General features: G+C 41.9%; 1 protein-coding gene across 5 annotated transcripts in view; it reads left to right on the top strand.

The window, feature by feature from the left end:
- Window positions 1-17,526, top strand: part of si:ch73-383l1.1 (receptor tyrosine-protein kinase erbB-4) — a 354,983-nt gene that overhangs the window by 248,412 nt on the left and 89,045 nt on the right. For all 5 annotated transcript variants that reach the window (XM_019351950.2, XM_019351949.2, XM_013276352.3 and 2 more), the window contains exons 9-15: window positions 507-633; window positions 1,744-1,817; window positions 2,572-2,662; window positions 4,991-5,196; window positions 8,347-8,479; window positions 12,847-12,940; window positions 17,096-17,250. In XM_019351950.2, the coding sequence (XP_019207495.1) occupies window positions 507-633; window positions 1,744-1,817; window positions 2,572-2,662; window positions 4,991-5,196; window positions 8,347-8,479; window positions 12,847-12,940; window positions 17,096-17,250 (880 nt within the window). The remainder of the gene's footprint in view (window positions 1-506; window positions 634-1,743; window positions 1,818-2,571; window positions 2,663-4,990; window positions 5,197-8,346; window positions 8,480-12,846; window positions 12,941-17,095; window positions 17,251-17,526) is intronic.

Here is a 17,526-nt window from a genome sequence, read left to right as displayed (position 1 = left end):
AGGGAGGGGTTAATGAGGGATAGCCCAAAGAACTGTGGGAAATGATAACAAATTAACATTTCAGATATCGCGTTGGCTGGTATAAATCACTATCAAAAACTGGTTACACCACTTAATGCCAGCCTTATTCATCATCCCCTCCGCCTCTGTCAGAAATACTTGGCTCACACTAGACCGCAAGTCTAATTAATGCAGATGTAATGAATTCATTATAGGGAGGAATTGGCTGTGGATTGGCCCATGCTTTCATCAAAAGAATTCCAATGCATGGAGAGGGGCCGTGGCCTTTCATGCACACCCAAAAGCAGGACCATATTTTCATAAAAGAGTATGAAACATTACAGTGACAAATGGCCAGTGGTAATTTTTCAAAATTGGGCCTTTGCAATATACAGGGACTTCAGATATGTATTAAAGTAGGTGAATTCTCCATTGCTAAAGCAGCTAAAATGGTAATATAAGTGGCATTTTTAAGAAATTGTGTGTTTCGGTGTTTGTTGTTTCAGTGTGTGACGGTATAGGGACAGGAAGCCTGCAGTCAGCTCAAACAGTGGACGCCAGCAATATTGATAAATTTGTCAACTGCACCAAAATCAATGGCAACCTCATCTTTCTCATTACTGGCATTAAAGGGTGAGTGACACTCACGCTCAGTGATTTTACACAAGTTTTTGTTAAGCATATTTGATGGAGCACACAAAAAAAGGTTAAAGTTCAAGTTTTTTTTACTTTTTTTATGTGTCATAAAATTTCAGAACTTCTAGATTAACATGCACAAACAAATTTTATCTGTCTATGGGGGTTTTTTCTGTGATTTTTTAAAACTAGAACATGTCAAACTGTCCATTCTTTGAATCATTGGGATTTGATAATCAATTTTTTTCTGGGAAATTCATCTGCTTTGGCAAAAAAGTAACTGCCATACAGAACAAGAAATTTGGATCCAGATGTCTTCTGGCATCCCCATTGTCCCCATTGATGACCATAGGTGATGGACTGGGTTGATAGACTGGTACTTATATAGTGCTTTTCCACTCAAAGCACTTTCAATAAGTGTCATTCATCCAGCCACACAAGTTCATACAAGTGCTTTTTTTTCCATGCCTATGCACGTTTGACCTAGCATTCACTTGCTCACACCCCTTTGGATGTATTGGGGATTCATTCTTGTCTTGTCTTGTTCATTTTTGCAATTTTTGTATATTGCACTTTACGTAGGCCTGTGCTTGTCCATTATATGTCATATGTAGCACCAGGGTCTCAGAGGAACGCTGTCTCATTTCACTGTTGAAATGACCATAAAAGCCACTTGAACTTGAACTTTAGCTCATCATACTGAGTGACTGAGACTCTGCACAGACATACTGATCTTTTGCCTTCAAGTCAATCCCTACAAGTGACCACATTCTAGTTGTGCATAGTTAATAAACCCACTGTTGGGTTACTATGTAGGGGCAGCAATATGCAGCCCCAGTGCAGTTTTACTGAAGGACAACATAGGGTTCACTACATGGATGAAAACTTTACACACAAAGCCACTGCACGCGGAGAAAGAAGAGAGCAGTGAAGGTCAGGGAGCGCTGTTACCTTGTCAGCTACTCTTAACAGCATCCTGAGGACAGAATGATTATAAATCACAATTCGGCTTTCGGCTTTAGTTGGCTTAAAAACCTTAATGACACTTTGATTTATAAAGCCTTGCTTTAGCAGCATAGACTTATTATGCTTTATACTTCTCTTCAGGGATATGTATCATGGTATTGGACCTTTGGACCCTGAGCGCCTCAACGTGTTCCGCACCGTGAAAGAGATCACAGGTAAGACGGCCTCACTTGGAAACACTGAATACAAGAAGAATTACACGGTGTGTTTGTGCATGTGCTCGTGTGAATTATTTGGCCTCTAAAGTAGTGAAAGAAAGGAGGAAAAGCAGATTTTTGCCAGTAAGCTCAAAAAGGAGCTCTGGTGCATATAATGTTATTGTGTGTGTGCAATATCTCCATAGTTATACGTTCTTTCAGTGTGTGCTGCTGCCGCTGTGTGCATCCTTGTGTGTGTACTTATTCATTAGCTATTAGAGGCCTTAAGGGATGAGCAATACCTCGTATACAAACCCTTTTGTCATATTAAACCGCGACTTGCAGTTGAGCCAAACAGCTAATGGAGTGAAACTGCATTTTCATAATGAAAACCTAAGCAATAAGAAAGAGCAATGGCCATTCTATCCCAGCCATTTCCTGCTCCTATCCCTTTTAATGTCATTTCCACAGATGCTGATTTGATATAATCTGTCATTAAAGGCAACCAGACAAATTGTGCAGAATATTAAATCCATTCTTTTAATTAGCAATATTAAATATTAAATATTGTCTTCTGCAAGTGCATTTCCTACAAAGAAAAGGGTTTCTTGCTTGAACTTCAGAGGCGGTGCAGCTCCATGATCTGAAACTTTGGATGTAGGCAACAGAAGGGTTTTTATCCGTTGCTCATTATTTTTGTGCTCCTTCATCAAATACCGCTACAGACTAATTAGCACATGTTCAACCACTTTGCCTGACATGTCTTCTTTAGGTTACCTCAACATCCAGTCCTGGCCTGAAAACATGACAGATCTTAGTGTTTTTTCCAGCCTGGCTACCATTGGAGGCAGAGCTCTTTACAGGTATCTTTGCAGGCATGCCCACTCAAACTTTCTTCTGTCCATCCATGGATTTTCTTCCACTTATCCATTTCAGGGCCGAGAGACTAGATTCACCAGGTTGCCAGGCTGTCACACGGCTAACGGATAAAGACAGATAGCCAATCATGTTCACAGTTAAACCTACAGCCAGTGTAAAATTGCCAGTTAACCTGAATTTGAAGCCAGGACCTTCTTGCTATGACGTGACCCGATACCACGCTGCCAAAATTGGACCATTGCAGGATAAATCATTTGGGTGCACTTACACTTTCCCTCTGCCGGTAAACATTGGAAGGCTTCCCTGATAGTAAACTACGGTAGCTGCCCCAAGAAAAGGCATTTAACTATCTCTGAGTATTGTTCACAGCAGAGGAGCAGGTGGATTGTAAAAAGTTGGATTGGTGTGATGTCAGCAGTAACGTGGGTATTGTACTGGACTATTGTGGCGAAGAGAGACAGTTTCCAAATCACCAGCCAATATATATCCAACCCTCACATATGGTCTGGGGTAGTCACTAAAAGAATACATCTGTTAAATGCTGGAATTAGTTTCCTCTGTAAGGTGGTTGGCTGTACCTTAGAAATAGGGTGAGGAGCCCAGACATCCACAGGGAGCTGGGAGTAGGGCCACTCCTCTTTTGCATTGAAAGGAGCCAACTGTGTTGGTTTTGGGCTTCCAATCATGATGCCTCCTGGACCAAAGCCCTTAGAGGTTTTCCAGCAAAGCCCAGGTGGGAAGACACCTTTTAAGACCCATGTTTATATCTCATCTGGAAAATGTCCTAGACAGAACAAGGATGGCTATAATATCCTGTTTGCCCACGTAACAAAACTATGGATGGATGTTACAGGTTTGCAAATACGCGCGTCTGAGCGAGATCAGTAAAGAGGAAACACTGCAATATCACTGCTTTCTGCTCATTCATTTCTGAGGAGTAATAATAAATTCCACAAAGCTATACAGCATATATTTAAATAAATTAAACTAAACCCATTATACTCACTTAACTCCAGAGGGATTGTTCATATTACACTTGTCTATAGACAAAATGCTTGTGAAATAAATGTAGTCAAACTTTTCTTTCATTTCTGATCGCTGAAAATGAAACAGATGCTTAAAATGATGCGACTCCTGGACGATACCAACATATTTGCATGTCAGAATATTCTGAATAATTGATGAAACATCTTTATATGACAACATCCCACCTTGATACACCTTGAATTGAGGTGCTATTGCATCTAATATGCTGTTTTATGCATGCAACTTTTCAAAAATTGTTGACCAGTGTTATCAGCTGCCCTTGTCAAGGAGAAACCTCATAGGCTGCAAAATGATGTCACAATTCTGCAGAAATAACCATGTTTGAAGCCTCCGGCTAAATTATAGTATTTCTATCTTTGCCAAAGAGGTTATGTGATTGGTTTGTGCTGGCTGTCTGTTAGCAAAATTACTCAAAATAGTTATGCCCAGATTTGCATTTGCCAGAAGAAAGACTTAGCTCAGCTGGTTCCTGGATTCTTTAGAGAAAAGTTGTCAAAATTGGCCATTTCGAGTCATAGCTTTTAAAATGCACATTTTATGGTCTTTGTTCAGAGAGCATCATCTAATTTCCTGCTGTTTTGCTCTATTCGGATGCTCGCCGTTGGAGCTGGTGAGCCACCGGCAGGTTTTGCTCACAGAAGCTCTTTGAAGCGCTGCTGTCACACAGCTTTGATTAGCCCTGTTTTGATAACAGGTTCTGTGTTTGCTTGCAAGTGACAGATTCGAGAGATAGTGCTGCAGAGTCAAAGGAGGTCCAGTCGTGTTTTGTAAATGCCTGTGACGAACATGTAGCTCAGCAGTGCTCGAGTACAAGTCCGAGCTGGAGAAACCTTCTGCATCTGGAAAAGTTTCTTTATGTCTTGTATTCCTTTTTTTTCTAACATTACATTTTTAATAGGAGTTTTTTTTCTCTAGCTTTACGTGACTTCTTGTTCTTCTTCTGTCTGACTCTTAGCTTAACTCTTAATCCATTTTCCCTTTCTCCCCTCATTACTGTTCCTCTCCATCATATATTTTCATCCCACCCTCTAACCTTGTCTTTTCCTTTCCTTTTCCCCCCTCCTAAACCCTCAATTACTCCTTCATCCTCCTTTCTCTTCTTCCATCTTGTTAAAATTTCTCTCCAAATCTTCTTGTGTGCTTCCAACTATTTCTTTTAAATTTGTTATTTCTCTCTGATTTCCTTTCTTCTCCCTACTCGTCCCCTCTACCCCTTCTCCCTTTGCCATGACTCATTTCCTTTTCTATTCTCTCTTCTCTTTCAGTGGAAGTGGTATTTCTCTTTTGATCTTGAAGCAGCGTTGGATCTCCTCCCTCCAGTTCCAGTCGTTGAGTGAGATCAGCGCCGGGAACGTGTACATCTTCAACAACAGCCGCCTCTGCTTCTATAACACCATCAACTGGACGTCGCTATTCAGGACCCCGAGCCAAAAAGTCCTCGTCCGTAACAACCAAGATCCAAAGGAGTGCAGTGAGTAGATGTGGTGTTAAGACTATTAAAGTTTTTAGGTTTTGCAGACCTCTGCACCTTCTGAGGGAGGAATCAAAGTTTAAGCAATATTGCATCATTACGCAGTGTCTTAGCTGCATAATTAATCCAAAATGGTTCAAATTTTGATGCCAAAGTAGGGTTCTGAATACTTTTTAAACCTTTCAAGAACTCCTGCTCTCCTGTTTTTTCTGCCATGTAATCATGTTTCAGGAGGGGAGCAAGCAGCACCACTCAGAAACTGTAGTTTTTATTGCATTTTGACTATTGCTAATTTGGGTTTGGCTGGTGTTCAAGTTTGAGAGAGTCTGACAGACAGGCTGTGGCTGGCAGGAAAACTAGGGAAGGTTCCAGGTGAGCTGGACAGAGAGCGTGGCAGGTTGGCAAAAACAGGAGAGAGGTGACGGGGAAAAATGACATGAAGCTGAGAGTGGCAAAGGAAAATGTGGCAGCTGGAGACAGGGTGGAGGTGGCAAATGAGATAAAGGACCCGAGTCACGTGGAAGCAAAGAGCTACTCAAGAGGCCGAACAACACAAGGGACAAACTTGGCTGGGTCAGTGTTCAGTGTTAGCAATGACCATATCTGGTACACACACATTTCATAACAAATGGGTCAGTTAAAAGGATGATTGGATGGATAAATTGCTGGAATAATTTCTGAGCACCTGTCCTATGTGAGGACAAGGCCATGCAAAATTAAGATTGCAATGGAAGCCGATGGGGTAAAGGTGATGTGTTAGCCGGCTAGTTTTTGTTAGCCGCTAGCATCTGCTTTTTGGACTAGTTCATGTGAAAGTTACCTGCAATAATATAGACAGGATAGGTTTAGAGTATCTTTAGAAGTTTAAAATGATTGACTCTTAGTGTGGGTTGGATTTTAACAATATTTGTTTATTAAAAGTTTGTGTAAGTTACTCTTTAATGCTACATAGATGAACTGAGCAGTCTGTCAGAGTGAATGTGTCTCAGGTGTACAGGTGCAATGCAAATTTCATCCACTATATAGTGCTCTAAGAAATCATTATGATGCATGAAAAATCAGTGTACAGTAATAAAATCACTACTACTCACGCACATCAAAAGGAGCCAGCTGAGGTGGTTCGGGCATCTGACTAGGATGCCTCCTGGGTGAGGTGTTACATGCCATTCTACGAGGAGGCCCTGAGGTAGACCAAGGACATGCTGGAGAGATTACATCTCTCTGTTGACCAGCATAAACCCCACATAAACTGGAGAAGGTGGCTGGGGGGTGGGAGGTTTGGGTTTCACCCAGTCCCAGATAAAAGGCAGAAGATAGATGTATGAATGAGGGAGTGACTGAAAAAGTGGATGATTTAACCACAGCCACACAATATACTAAAAGAGAGAGAAAAAAACAGCAGCCAGAGGCACAAGAAAAGGGAAAACAGTAAGAATGAGACTAAATGACAGCCATAGCCATGGTACCATTAGCACTCTAATTACCTCTACCCCAGTATTACACACTGACTTGCCCAATTTCATGGGAACTGTCATGCCTTAAAGGTATGTTAAGCATAATGCTTGCAATGGGAAGTGGAGGCCTGATGGAATGAACAACAGGCAAATAAAGGGACATATTGCTTATATGATTCCACAATACCCAGGGTAATGAGCTTATTTATAATATTTGTGAGGATTTGTTAGAGGTGGCTGTCACTAAAGCTTTCTGTGTCTGAGATGGAGATAACTAAGCCACCACAGTTTTTCACGGTCCTGCCACACTGCGGTTGATATCATTAGCCAGTTAATGAGTACGGTGTGTGTATTAGAGATCGATCGATGGCACCTTACACAGGTCTCTTCATTACGCTCAACCCACTGTCTAGGATTGACTGTTCTCCTGTTGACAAAGGGTTCGGCCCCCACCAGGCGACACTCCCGGGGATATGTGTCACTCACCGATTGAGTGTGATGAGCATTATTGATTGTTGTGGTTCAACAGGAAAAGGGGGGGCTTACAATTATAGTGGATGTGTTTTTTAATGGCAGAGATGTGGGGAATACCAATGTTTACTCACTCAGGTGGGCAGAAACATGCAGCAGTTTGAGCTTCCGATAGCTGTAGAAAAGAATATATAAGTGCAGTCCATTTACAAGCACTGACTTATCTCCTAGGCATGAATACAGAATAGATATACACACATTGCTACATTTATACACTTATAATTGGGGACAGGCAGCAATGTTATAGATATCTTAAAGAAAAGACATTCTGCCAATGAAGTCTGTGGGTTCCCCAAGAATCAACACTGACTTTCGACAGTCTTGTGATCCATTTCTCCAACTTTTTCGTCTTGTGCCACCAAGGGGTCAAAGATGAAAGTGTGTTTATGTCTGTAACTTTTGCACCATTCTTAATTTTTAGATTGAGAAGACACTTGCATCAATTATTGGAACAAACCGAGTTCAGAGCACCTAACAACCAATTTTATGTTGTTAAAAAAAATAACACAAATGATCTTCAGGTATACATATGTCCCATCTATCAAAATAGGAGGCAGAGTTCCCATAAAGGAAGTGACGTGAGCAACACGTCTATCAAGCCAAACACTGGTGGTCCTGGGACCCAGTTCTTGCAATTGCATTGCACTTTTCACAGTTTCACTGTTTATTGCAACAATACTAGCAAAAGCCACCAACCACTTAACAACCATTGGGGAATACATGTTTTTCCTTCATGTCCACTGGTTGCTAACCAGTTGTCAACCGGTTTCCAGGTCTGTGCTACAGGACGGTAATTTGTTTAGTACTGATATGTGTAGAGATGTTTAATAAAACTGTTACGCACTTTGGTAGAACTTGAGAATTTTGCAGTTATTTTTGTCTACAAGAGGACAAAATATAGTGCCTGTATCTGATCGTATTGTTGTGTATCCCAAGACACAGACGTTTCGAGGTGTTACGTAACCACATTATATAACTGATATATAATTGATAGCTGATAGCCAGACCAAGGATTATCAAAGGTATAAGCTGGATTTTAGCCACTTACACACTTAACAGGTGATCGTATCCCAACACTTGTTTAATGTGTTGACACCAAACATCCTCCCTGTTGTCTTTCAAAGAAAATTATACCATTTTGACCATTTGAACATTCTCCTCACAGTCCAGCAACGAATGGTGTGTGACCGAATGTGTTCGGACGATGGCTGTTGGGGACCAGGGCCAGACCAGTGCCTCTCCTGTCGATATTTCAAGCGAGGCCGTACCTGCGTTCAGTCCTGCAACCTCTTTGATGGGTGAGTAGTCGATTCATTCAGTAAAAGTCCTTTCCTTCTTCTGACACATTCTGAGCAAATGTTGTACGTGGGTCTGGAAATATCTTTGAGTAGATCTGACTTAAAACTGTGAAAGAATTAAAAAAAAAACACATTTCTGATCATAATGGTCCCAGGAAGCTGGATTAATTCCTCAGCAAACAGCCATACGTGACAAGCAGCAGAAATAAAATCAGTTTAAACTGTTTTAATGCATGAAAATTAAGTCAAAACATCCTCAAGGGCTCTGGAGGAGGAGAGTCTAATTGCTGATTGGCATGAATGTAATGAGATGAACCAATAAGGAATTGTACAGTGCGAACAGTCAGAGGAACATTTGGCTGCATATTACACCCACTGTCCAAACTCAATTTAAGTATACACCATTGTTGAAGTACATTTCATTACAAATCACCCATTTGGACTGACAGACATGAGTGTTTACTGCACTGAGCAGGAAAATGAAGCAAGCTGTCTCCGAGTGTCCTCACAAATCCACTGATGTTTTGCGTTCGCTGTGAATAATTGCATTCAGGTCATCGCTCTGTGTTGCCAAGAGGCACATCAAAAAGATCACTGCCAACTCACCTGGGGAGAAACCCTCCTTTGTAGACGTAGTTTCCAGCCTTTTTCTTGCTGCTCTTGAATGAACGGGGAGATGCTGTGAATCGCAACACTTGAAAGCATCCATCTAAAATAAGACTGTACCGGCAGCATCTGCCACAAGATAAATATGACTTTTCTTGCAGGCGGTGTGATGTCAGGCTCGTGTTTTCCTCAGGGGAAGAGGAGAGCGCGTGTGTAAGTGTGTATGAGAGCGAGCAACCCTCGGTCATGTTGACTTGTTGCTGGTCCTTTCCGGCGCCGTTTGTGGGAGGGAAGCTTTGAAGTTGCCGGGGAAAACAGCTCATAGCGAAGGCTTTGAAGAAGACGAGGAAAGGCGCGTGGCAGGGAGCGGCTGAAGCACACTTGTTTCCAATACTGTAAATACAGTCAGTCACAGTGAGGAAATGCAAGCAATATTCAACAGGCCCACTTTTTTGTTTTGAGTCACTGGCCTGACTTGTGGAATCAGAACATCCATAACCCAAAGGCCTAGTGTAAGAAGTGTCTACCTGAGTTGGTGTTTACTTGCTTTTACATAGTCTACTCTCAAAGGTTTTTTCATCTGGCAACAGAAAGGACATAAAGTCAGGAAGTCAGGAGAGGTTTAACAAAATGTGAAAAAAACAAAACAAAACTTGGCAAAAACTCGTCTTTTTGTTAATGTGTTGTTTGGTAATGTGCCCCAAAGTGGGCGTCTCCTTTTCGATTGTTATAAACACATTGAGATTTTTCATGCGCTGTCATAAATACATTGTTTAAAAGCTGCTAGGTGTAGTCCCTGACTGGTTGGCAAAGATTCCTGGCAGTTTCTGGCTCCTGCTGGGTGAAATTGGTCGAAAACTACAGTATCTATTTCAACTACTATCCGCAGGGCAGTACAACTTGATAAAGTGCAACACAATGTAGACAGTTTGTCTTCCAAGTAAAAGTTGTGGCACTGAGGCACTTTTTCTGTAAAAGTGAACCTTTTTTTTAAATTTCTGGCTTGTGAGAGAGTAAGTGCACAGTGTTTGTAGACGAGTCCATCCCTTCCTTCAAAATACGACTGCAGCAACATGCGACTGACCAAACTTTTTACCAACCGCTTCGAATACTGGTCAAGGAATCTTCCCCAGTGACTGGAGTTTGCCATGGGGTCACTGTGTTTAATATCATTTTTCTTGCTATGTACATTTGCTTTATTCTATGGCACGTGTCTTGAAGATTGTAGAAGTAGATACAAATACGCTGTTGAATTGTTGAAGAAAGTCATATCGTCTGCATAAAAAAGCCACATCATGGCATATCTAAATTGTTTTTAAAAAAGTGGGTACAGCCAATACTGTTCTGTTACTGTATGTGAATTATATATAGTTTTCACCTTTACAAAATCATTTTAGTCTTATTTCCAGTCTTTACACTAATTTAATGACTGGATATTGACAGCAGATTGTCATAGTGCTGCTTATTTTCAGCACTTTTGCTGTGTGCAGCATAGATTTGCTTAATGTTTCACTTTGTTCTGAAACTATTGAACTGTATATCTCTCAAGAATTTAGTGTTAGCTCATTAAAAATGTTTTTGGGATGGTGATTTTAAGATTCTTCAGCTCGTTCTTGTTCTGTGTTTCCATTGTTAATGAGGAAAGGCACTAATTCCCTTCAGTTTATACGTCTGTTGAATAAAACAAAGAGAGAGCAAAGGAGTTTGGGGGTGAGCAGGGAGGACTGAATTGCAATCCCACTGGGGTTGGGGGAGGAGGGAGGGAGCGAGTGAGGGAGGAGCTGAATGGGTTTAATTAAAAAAAAAAAAAAAAAAAAAGTTGCTCTGGTGGGTTGACCGTGCTGTGGCTATTTGGATGTTTGGATTTCTGAACAGTGGCCACAGCCCTGCTTAAATTCCACCTAAAACAGGACTAATCCCCCATCAGGCCATCCCCCCAGGGGGGCCTTGGCGCGCACTACCAGCTGTGAAGGAGGCCAATCAGGAGGAACGGCTTTGAAGGAATGGAAATGACCCCAGAGAGCATGACTGCAGAGGTCTTTGTCTCTCACCCATCCTGCTCCATGTATCTTTTCTTCCACCTCAACCAAGAAAAGAGATATCTCTCCACTGCCTGGGCTTCTTTTTTCTAAAGGATTCCCCTGGATAGTGCCTCAGAGAGAGGAATCTAATTTACTTTGGAACAAGGGAAAGAAAGCTGGGGGAGAAATGCAAAGAGAGCTATGGGAGTTCCCACTGAAAACATTATTAATAAAAGGACCGTCTGTAGCCTACACACTCTGCTTTTTGGATGTGTCAGACAAACTGCTGTGATCATAAAGAATCAATAGGGCCATTTAAAGAAAAACTACCCTGACATAAAGGCTCAGCAAAGGGAAATCTGGGATTTTATCTTCATTTTTATTGCCTTTTAATGTGAGCTGAACACTGGAGTGTCAGGATGTTACGTTTCTCTCTTTTTTTTTGTTGCTTTTAAAACTACCGAGTCTAAAAGATTTTCATCTAATATTACCCACATGAAAATGCATAAAAACCCACATACCCGCAGGAGATCCAAAATTCTCAGTGCCACATCTTATAAAAACAGCTCACAAGGAGGAATCTGTGGACTCTTTATTCCACCCCAATAGCATCACATGCAAATATGAATAAAAAACATGCACGTGCACGCGCGCACACATACAGTCCCTTTCATTATCCCAGCGCTGTGAGAAAGAGGTTTGTTTGTAACTGGGCGAATCCTCCTCTGAGAGCGTCTGTCCTCTGCATCGGCTGATCGATCCCTCTGATGTGAAAAGTGGTTTTGATCGGGAGCAGTTGCTATTGACAGCAGCCAGCCTCCGCCCGCCCGAGACGCCTCACTTCAAAAGTGAAGATAATGCGCTGATTCGGACACAAACAAGACAGGAATTTTTAGATTGAGAGTATGCGAGTGCACACACACACACACACACACACACACACACACACACACACACACACACACACACACACACACAATCACAAACACGCACAGAAACACACCAATATACACATATAAGGATTCAACAGTAAGGCCTGGGGCTATGTGGAGCTCCTGCCAGGGTAATTGCAGTGTATAAACCCAATATCGAGCTCTATTGTTTACTTTCTTTCCCTTCAGAAGCGAAAAAACAAAACCAACATAAAGTACGCATTAACCGGCTGACTGAAGCGTTTGCTTGAACTCTTAGACGTTGCAGGAACCGCAGTGATTCTTTGATAACGGGATGAAAAGAAAATGTGTTTGGCTTTTTTTTTTCTTTTTTCTTTTATCACACACTCCCTCTGTCTCTTCACTCTGGTCCTATCAAAAGCAAACTCCCTCTCTGAATGCCCTCTCCGTGGCCTCTCCTACCATCTTTCCCGTTCCTCCTTCCCTCCCACCATCTCTTCTCCTGCTTCCTCCATCTTCCACACATCCCCTCATGTTTGCCTATAATTTAAAAAGACGTTCATTATTCATGGACTTTCTCTGTAAGCATATTGACCATACTAAGCCGTTAACCTGGTCAAATAGTTTTAGGTAGCTCGCTGCCCTGCATGCCCCTTCAGCAGAGGGCACTGCATCTTGGAGATGACCCGGATAAACCCGATGTTGTATCACACTTGATATTGTTGAAAAAGGCCTCAATGTACAGCTCGTACTTATATGCACTTGTGGCATGCTCTTAATCAATATTTCACTGTGCTCTCAAATCTATAATACATGCATTCCTATTTTCATTTTTCTTCTTTATCAGGGAAGAGCGTGAATTTGCCAATGGATCCGTGTGCCTGGCGTGCGATAGCCAATGTGAGAAGATGGATGGAAACACTGTGACATGTCTCGGTCCGGTAAGACCCTCAGTCTCAACTTCCCTTTTACTTAAGAATACAATTTATAAATACAGGAAATAGGCTTTTTTAGATTAAAACCACTCCTCATTTTTCTGTGCGAGATAGTCCCCTATCTTCTACGTGCCAAAGTGGATTTCCAACTTATTTTGCTGTGGAGTCTATCTGTTTTGCACACAGGATTTCCAAAGATATAAGTACTGTTTGCAAAGGTGAATGGTAGGTTAATGGGAGGAATGATAAAGTACTGTAGCTACTTTTGGAGGCATGCTTTTGGCAAGCACCCATACACACAGTCAAAAAAAAAGCAAAATGAGATTAGATTCTGACCTTCCGGTAAAGTCACTTTTAAAATGATCGCAATACGACTCTCCAAAATGTTTCCTTGCCGAAATGTCAGCAGAGAACATGCACATCTGCATGCATGTGCACAGAAATCGTACGCAGAAACACCAAATGCAAACAAATCTGCTCATGCAAGGCTGCAGCTGCATCATTAATATGCTAGGGTATACGCCAGTGCTCGTATCAAACCTGCGGGGGACGCCCAGAAAAGGTTGCCAAACGTCTCAGGAGTTGCAGGATGATTAAAGGGATTGGAAAGCAGAAGAATCCACATATGCAAAAAAGAATCTCCACAACAAAACTGCTGTTGTTTTTGCTAAAATTCCTGTGAATTACTATATATTTTCTGTACTTTGTACTTGTAAAAAGCATAAAAAGAAAATATAGGAAGCTGACAAATCAGTCTAGATGTTGTAACTGAATACAGATCTCAGGACATAATCAGAATTATTGTCAACTAAAGTCTAGAGATTGGTCAACGACCCTCGGTCAGCGATGTGTATTCCTTGACCGTTTGCTAAGCGGTTCCTTGAGGCTGGTGATATCCTTCACAATGAGGATGCTGTACCAAAACCCTCCATGTGATTTGTTTGGTTACCAGCAGATTGCTGCAATCACCTGTAGTTTTATATGAAGAATAGTAACTGTCTGCAAACAATCACCAACGAGTTCCCGAGGTGTGGTGAAAGTTCGAACCAGAAACGAACATTTTCCTTCAGTGGAAAATTTGTGCCTTACTACAGCAATAAATATTTTTAAATATACATATGGATGACAAAAGGGGCCCAAAAAAATACTGAAAGAACAAGACATGAATTCAATTCCAGTGCGATTCAATTCAGTTTTATAGATCTAGCACCAAATCATAACAGCAGTTGTCTCCAAGTGCTTTATGTTAAAAGGTAAAGACCCTACAATAGTACAGAGAAAACACCAACAATTACACAATCCCCTTTGAGCAAGTCCTCGGCAACAGTGAGAAGGAAAAACTCCCTTTTAACAGGAAGAAGTTTCCAGCAGGACCTGGCTCAGAGAGGGACAGCTTTCTAACACAACTGGTTGGGGTGTGGGAGGAAGACAGGACAAAGACACTCTGTGGAAGAGAGCCAGAGATGAAATGAGATAAACATCACTGAGTGAAGAAGAAACACTCAGTGCATCATGGCAAGCGCCCAGCAGCCTAGGCTTATTCTACTGTAACTAAGAGAGGATTCAGAGTCACCTGATTCAGCCCTAACCATAAGCATTATGAAAAAGTAAAAGTAGAGAGGGTGTCTGTCTCCCAAATCCAAACTGGGAGCTGGTTCCACATCCTATTACAGCACTGCACTCTGTTCCAGTTTGCTCAGTAGGATGACCCATTCTCTCACAGATGTTTATAAAGGCAGACTGTATGGCAAGGTACTTGTTTTTATACACCTCTGTCAAATGGATTGAAAACACCTGAATTCAAAGATATGGCTTTTTGTGCATATTGTGTATGTGACTTATTCTATGTTATCAAGACGTGCGAATTTGAAACCAGGTACATCCACGTGGTTATGAGAATATCCTTGGAAACTTTTTCTGAGCTATTTCAAAACCCCTGGACTAAATTACTTGTGCTCATATACAGTATAGAGTGATTACATCCAATAATAGCCATTAAAATGCTGTTATTTAATTAAATTACCTGCTTGTTGTTTTTTTTCTTTACTATGATGAATTTTGAATCCTGGTGGCATAAATACTGTACTGGGACAAATGTGGGTACGATCTATAACTGTACAGGAAGCTGATTTTACAGCGCAATGTTTCATTACGAAAAAGTTGCATCTAATGTGCAGCATGACTTGTTTCATGGATTCTAGTGACTGTGTGACTAACCTTTTATGACTGTCCTTTGAGGGAGAGAATAACAGATGAAGAGAGAGAGAGCAGCTCCTCAAGGATGCACAAAGGCTGGTGACGTTGGGATGCTGGTCACAGCTGAGCAGTAAATAACACCAGAGTCAATCATCCACGGGTGCTCAGTCACACGCAGACGCACATGTGCACAGTGTCCACGGACATACTTAAATGCATTCGGACATCTGTATGTATCTGCCCTGCTCACACACACACACACGCGGACACGCAACCACGCAAAGTGAGCATAATGTTTATTGATGGTGTGTGTCTAAATGTGTCAAGCGGTGAGAAGCTGTCCATCAGGTCGCCGTGGCTGTCATTAGCAGCAGAGCGTGGAGCTGAAAAGCCCAGCCCCCAGGATGCAACTTGGTCTTCACAACACACACATACATACACACATCTCTGCGCAATTTTAAGCTCACACTTTTGTCAGCACCTTCGTGCACACACACATAGACATTCACACAAAGTGTACAGTCAGTTTTTTCCGATCCCATTCTAACTTATTCATGCTCCTGCTGCAGCTGAACTCATGTTCACTTACCTCTTGTCGTCTCCTCCATCACTTTCAGTGTGCACTTTTTTTTTGGCACAACCTAATTCCCTAACCATTTCCCCAGTTTTATCAGGGATGTGGTGGAATAAATTCCAGGCAATTTAGCTCAACATGGACTATACTGCCAAAAGTGTTCACTCTCCCATCCAAATCTTTGAATTCAGGTGTTCCAATCACTTTCATGGCCACAGGTGTATAAAATCAAACATCTAGGCATGCAGACTGCTACTACAAAAATGTGTGAAAGAATGCATCACTCTCAGTAGCTCGGTGAATTCCAGTGTGGTAATGTGACAGGATGCCGCCTGTGCAACATGTCCAGACGTGAAATTTCCACACTACTAAATATTCCATCGTCAACTGTTAGTGGGATTAGAACAAAGTAGAAGCCACATAAAATCACAGAGTGGGGTCAGTGGATGCTGAGGCACATAGTGCACAGAGGTCACCAACTCCAAACTTCACATGGCTTTCAGATTAGCTCAAGAACAGTGCGTAGAGAGCTTAATGGCACAGGTTTCCATGGCGGCACAGCTGCATCCAAGCCTTACATCACCAAGTATAATGCAAAGGGTCGGATGCAGTGGTGTAAAGCACCCCACCACTGGACTCCAGAGCAGTGAAGATGTGTTTCCTCAGTTCTCCATTTGATTTCTCCATCTGGAAATCAAATGGAAGAGTTTGGGTTTAATGGTTGCCAGGGGAATGGTACTGGTCTGACTGTATTGTGCCAATTGTAAAGTTTGGTGGAGGGGGGATTACTTTAGATCCAGTGAAAGAAACTCTTAATGCGTCAGCATACCAAGACATCTGTGGGAACAGTTTGGGGATGGTACCAACATGACCAGTGCACAAAGCAAGGACAAATGAATTTGGATGAATTAAAGCAGAGCCTATGAGACAGGCCTTCTTGGCCAACATCAGTGTCTGACCTCATAAATGTGCTTCTGGAAGAACAGTCAAAACTTCTCATAAACACTCTTAAACCTGTGGTAAGCTTTCCTAGAAGAGCTGAAGCTGCAAATTGTGGGCCGATATCACATTAAGACCTATGGATTAAGAATGGGAGGTCACTCAAGTTCATGTGTGTGTTAAGGCAGATGAGCAAATACTTTTTACAATACAAGGTATAAATCATTGCTTGGGATTCATGTGGGATTATCGCTGTATGAATCTCCATGAATTTTTCCTTAACTTTATTTTTCCCGCTGGTTTCTTTTAAATCTTCACCCATTATTTTGTTCTATATGTTATTCCCTCTTACTGCAACCTTTACCTCCTTCTTCTTTATTCACTCCTTGTCTACCACCCTCTTTGCAACCAATCTTCTCATCTCGCTCCTCCTTGTTGTGCTCTCCTCACAGGGCCCAGACCAGTGTGTAAAATGCCTCCACTTCAAAGACGGCCCTAACTGCGTAGAGAAGTGCCCCGACGGGCTGCAGGGAGCCAACAGTTTCATCTTCAAATACGCCAAGGCCAACAACGAGTGTCATCCTTGCCATGCCAATTGCACCCAGGGGTAAGAGAGCGATGATTCATATAGATGTGTCTATGTATAAAAGTTAATCCGTTTCTTTCAAGTGTCCACTCGCCTTCATAGTTACCCTGAGCAGCTTCTGGCGTTGGTGCTTTTATGCTGTTAAAAGCATCATGGAGTCATACTGCATTGCACTCAGGTGGTATAACAGACAAGGACCACCTCCCTCCCAAGGAGAGAGGGACTGAAAGAGGGAGAGAGCATGATTTAATCTTGCAGCTGCTACATTCTTTGACCTGTTGCTAGATTCGGGGATGC

Source organism: Oreochromis niloticus, linkage group LG23, assembly GCF_001858045.2.
Source record: "Oreochromis niloticus isolate F11D_XX linkage group LG23, O_niloticus_UMD_NMBU, whole genome shotgun sequence".
Classification (NCBI taxonomy): domain Eukaryota; kingdom Metazoa; phylum Chordata; class Actinopteri; order Cichliformes; family Cichlidae; genus Oreochromis; species Oreochromis niloticus.
Note: the sequence above shows the minus strand (reverse complement) of the source record. Positions and strands in the feature narration are given on the sequence as shown.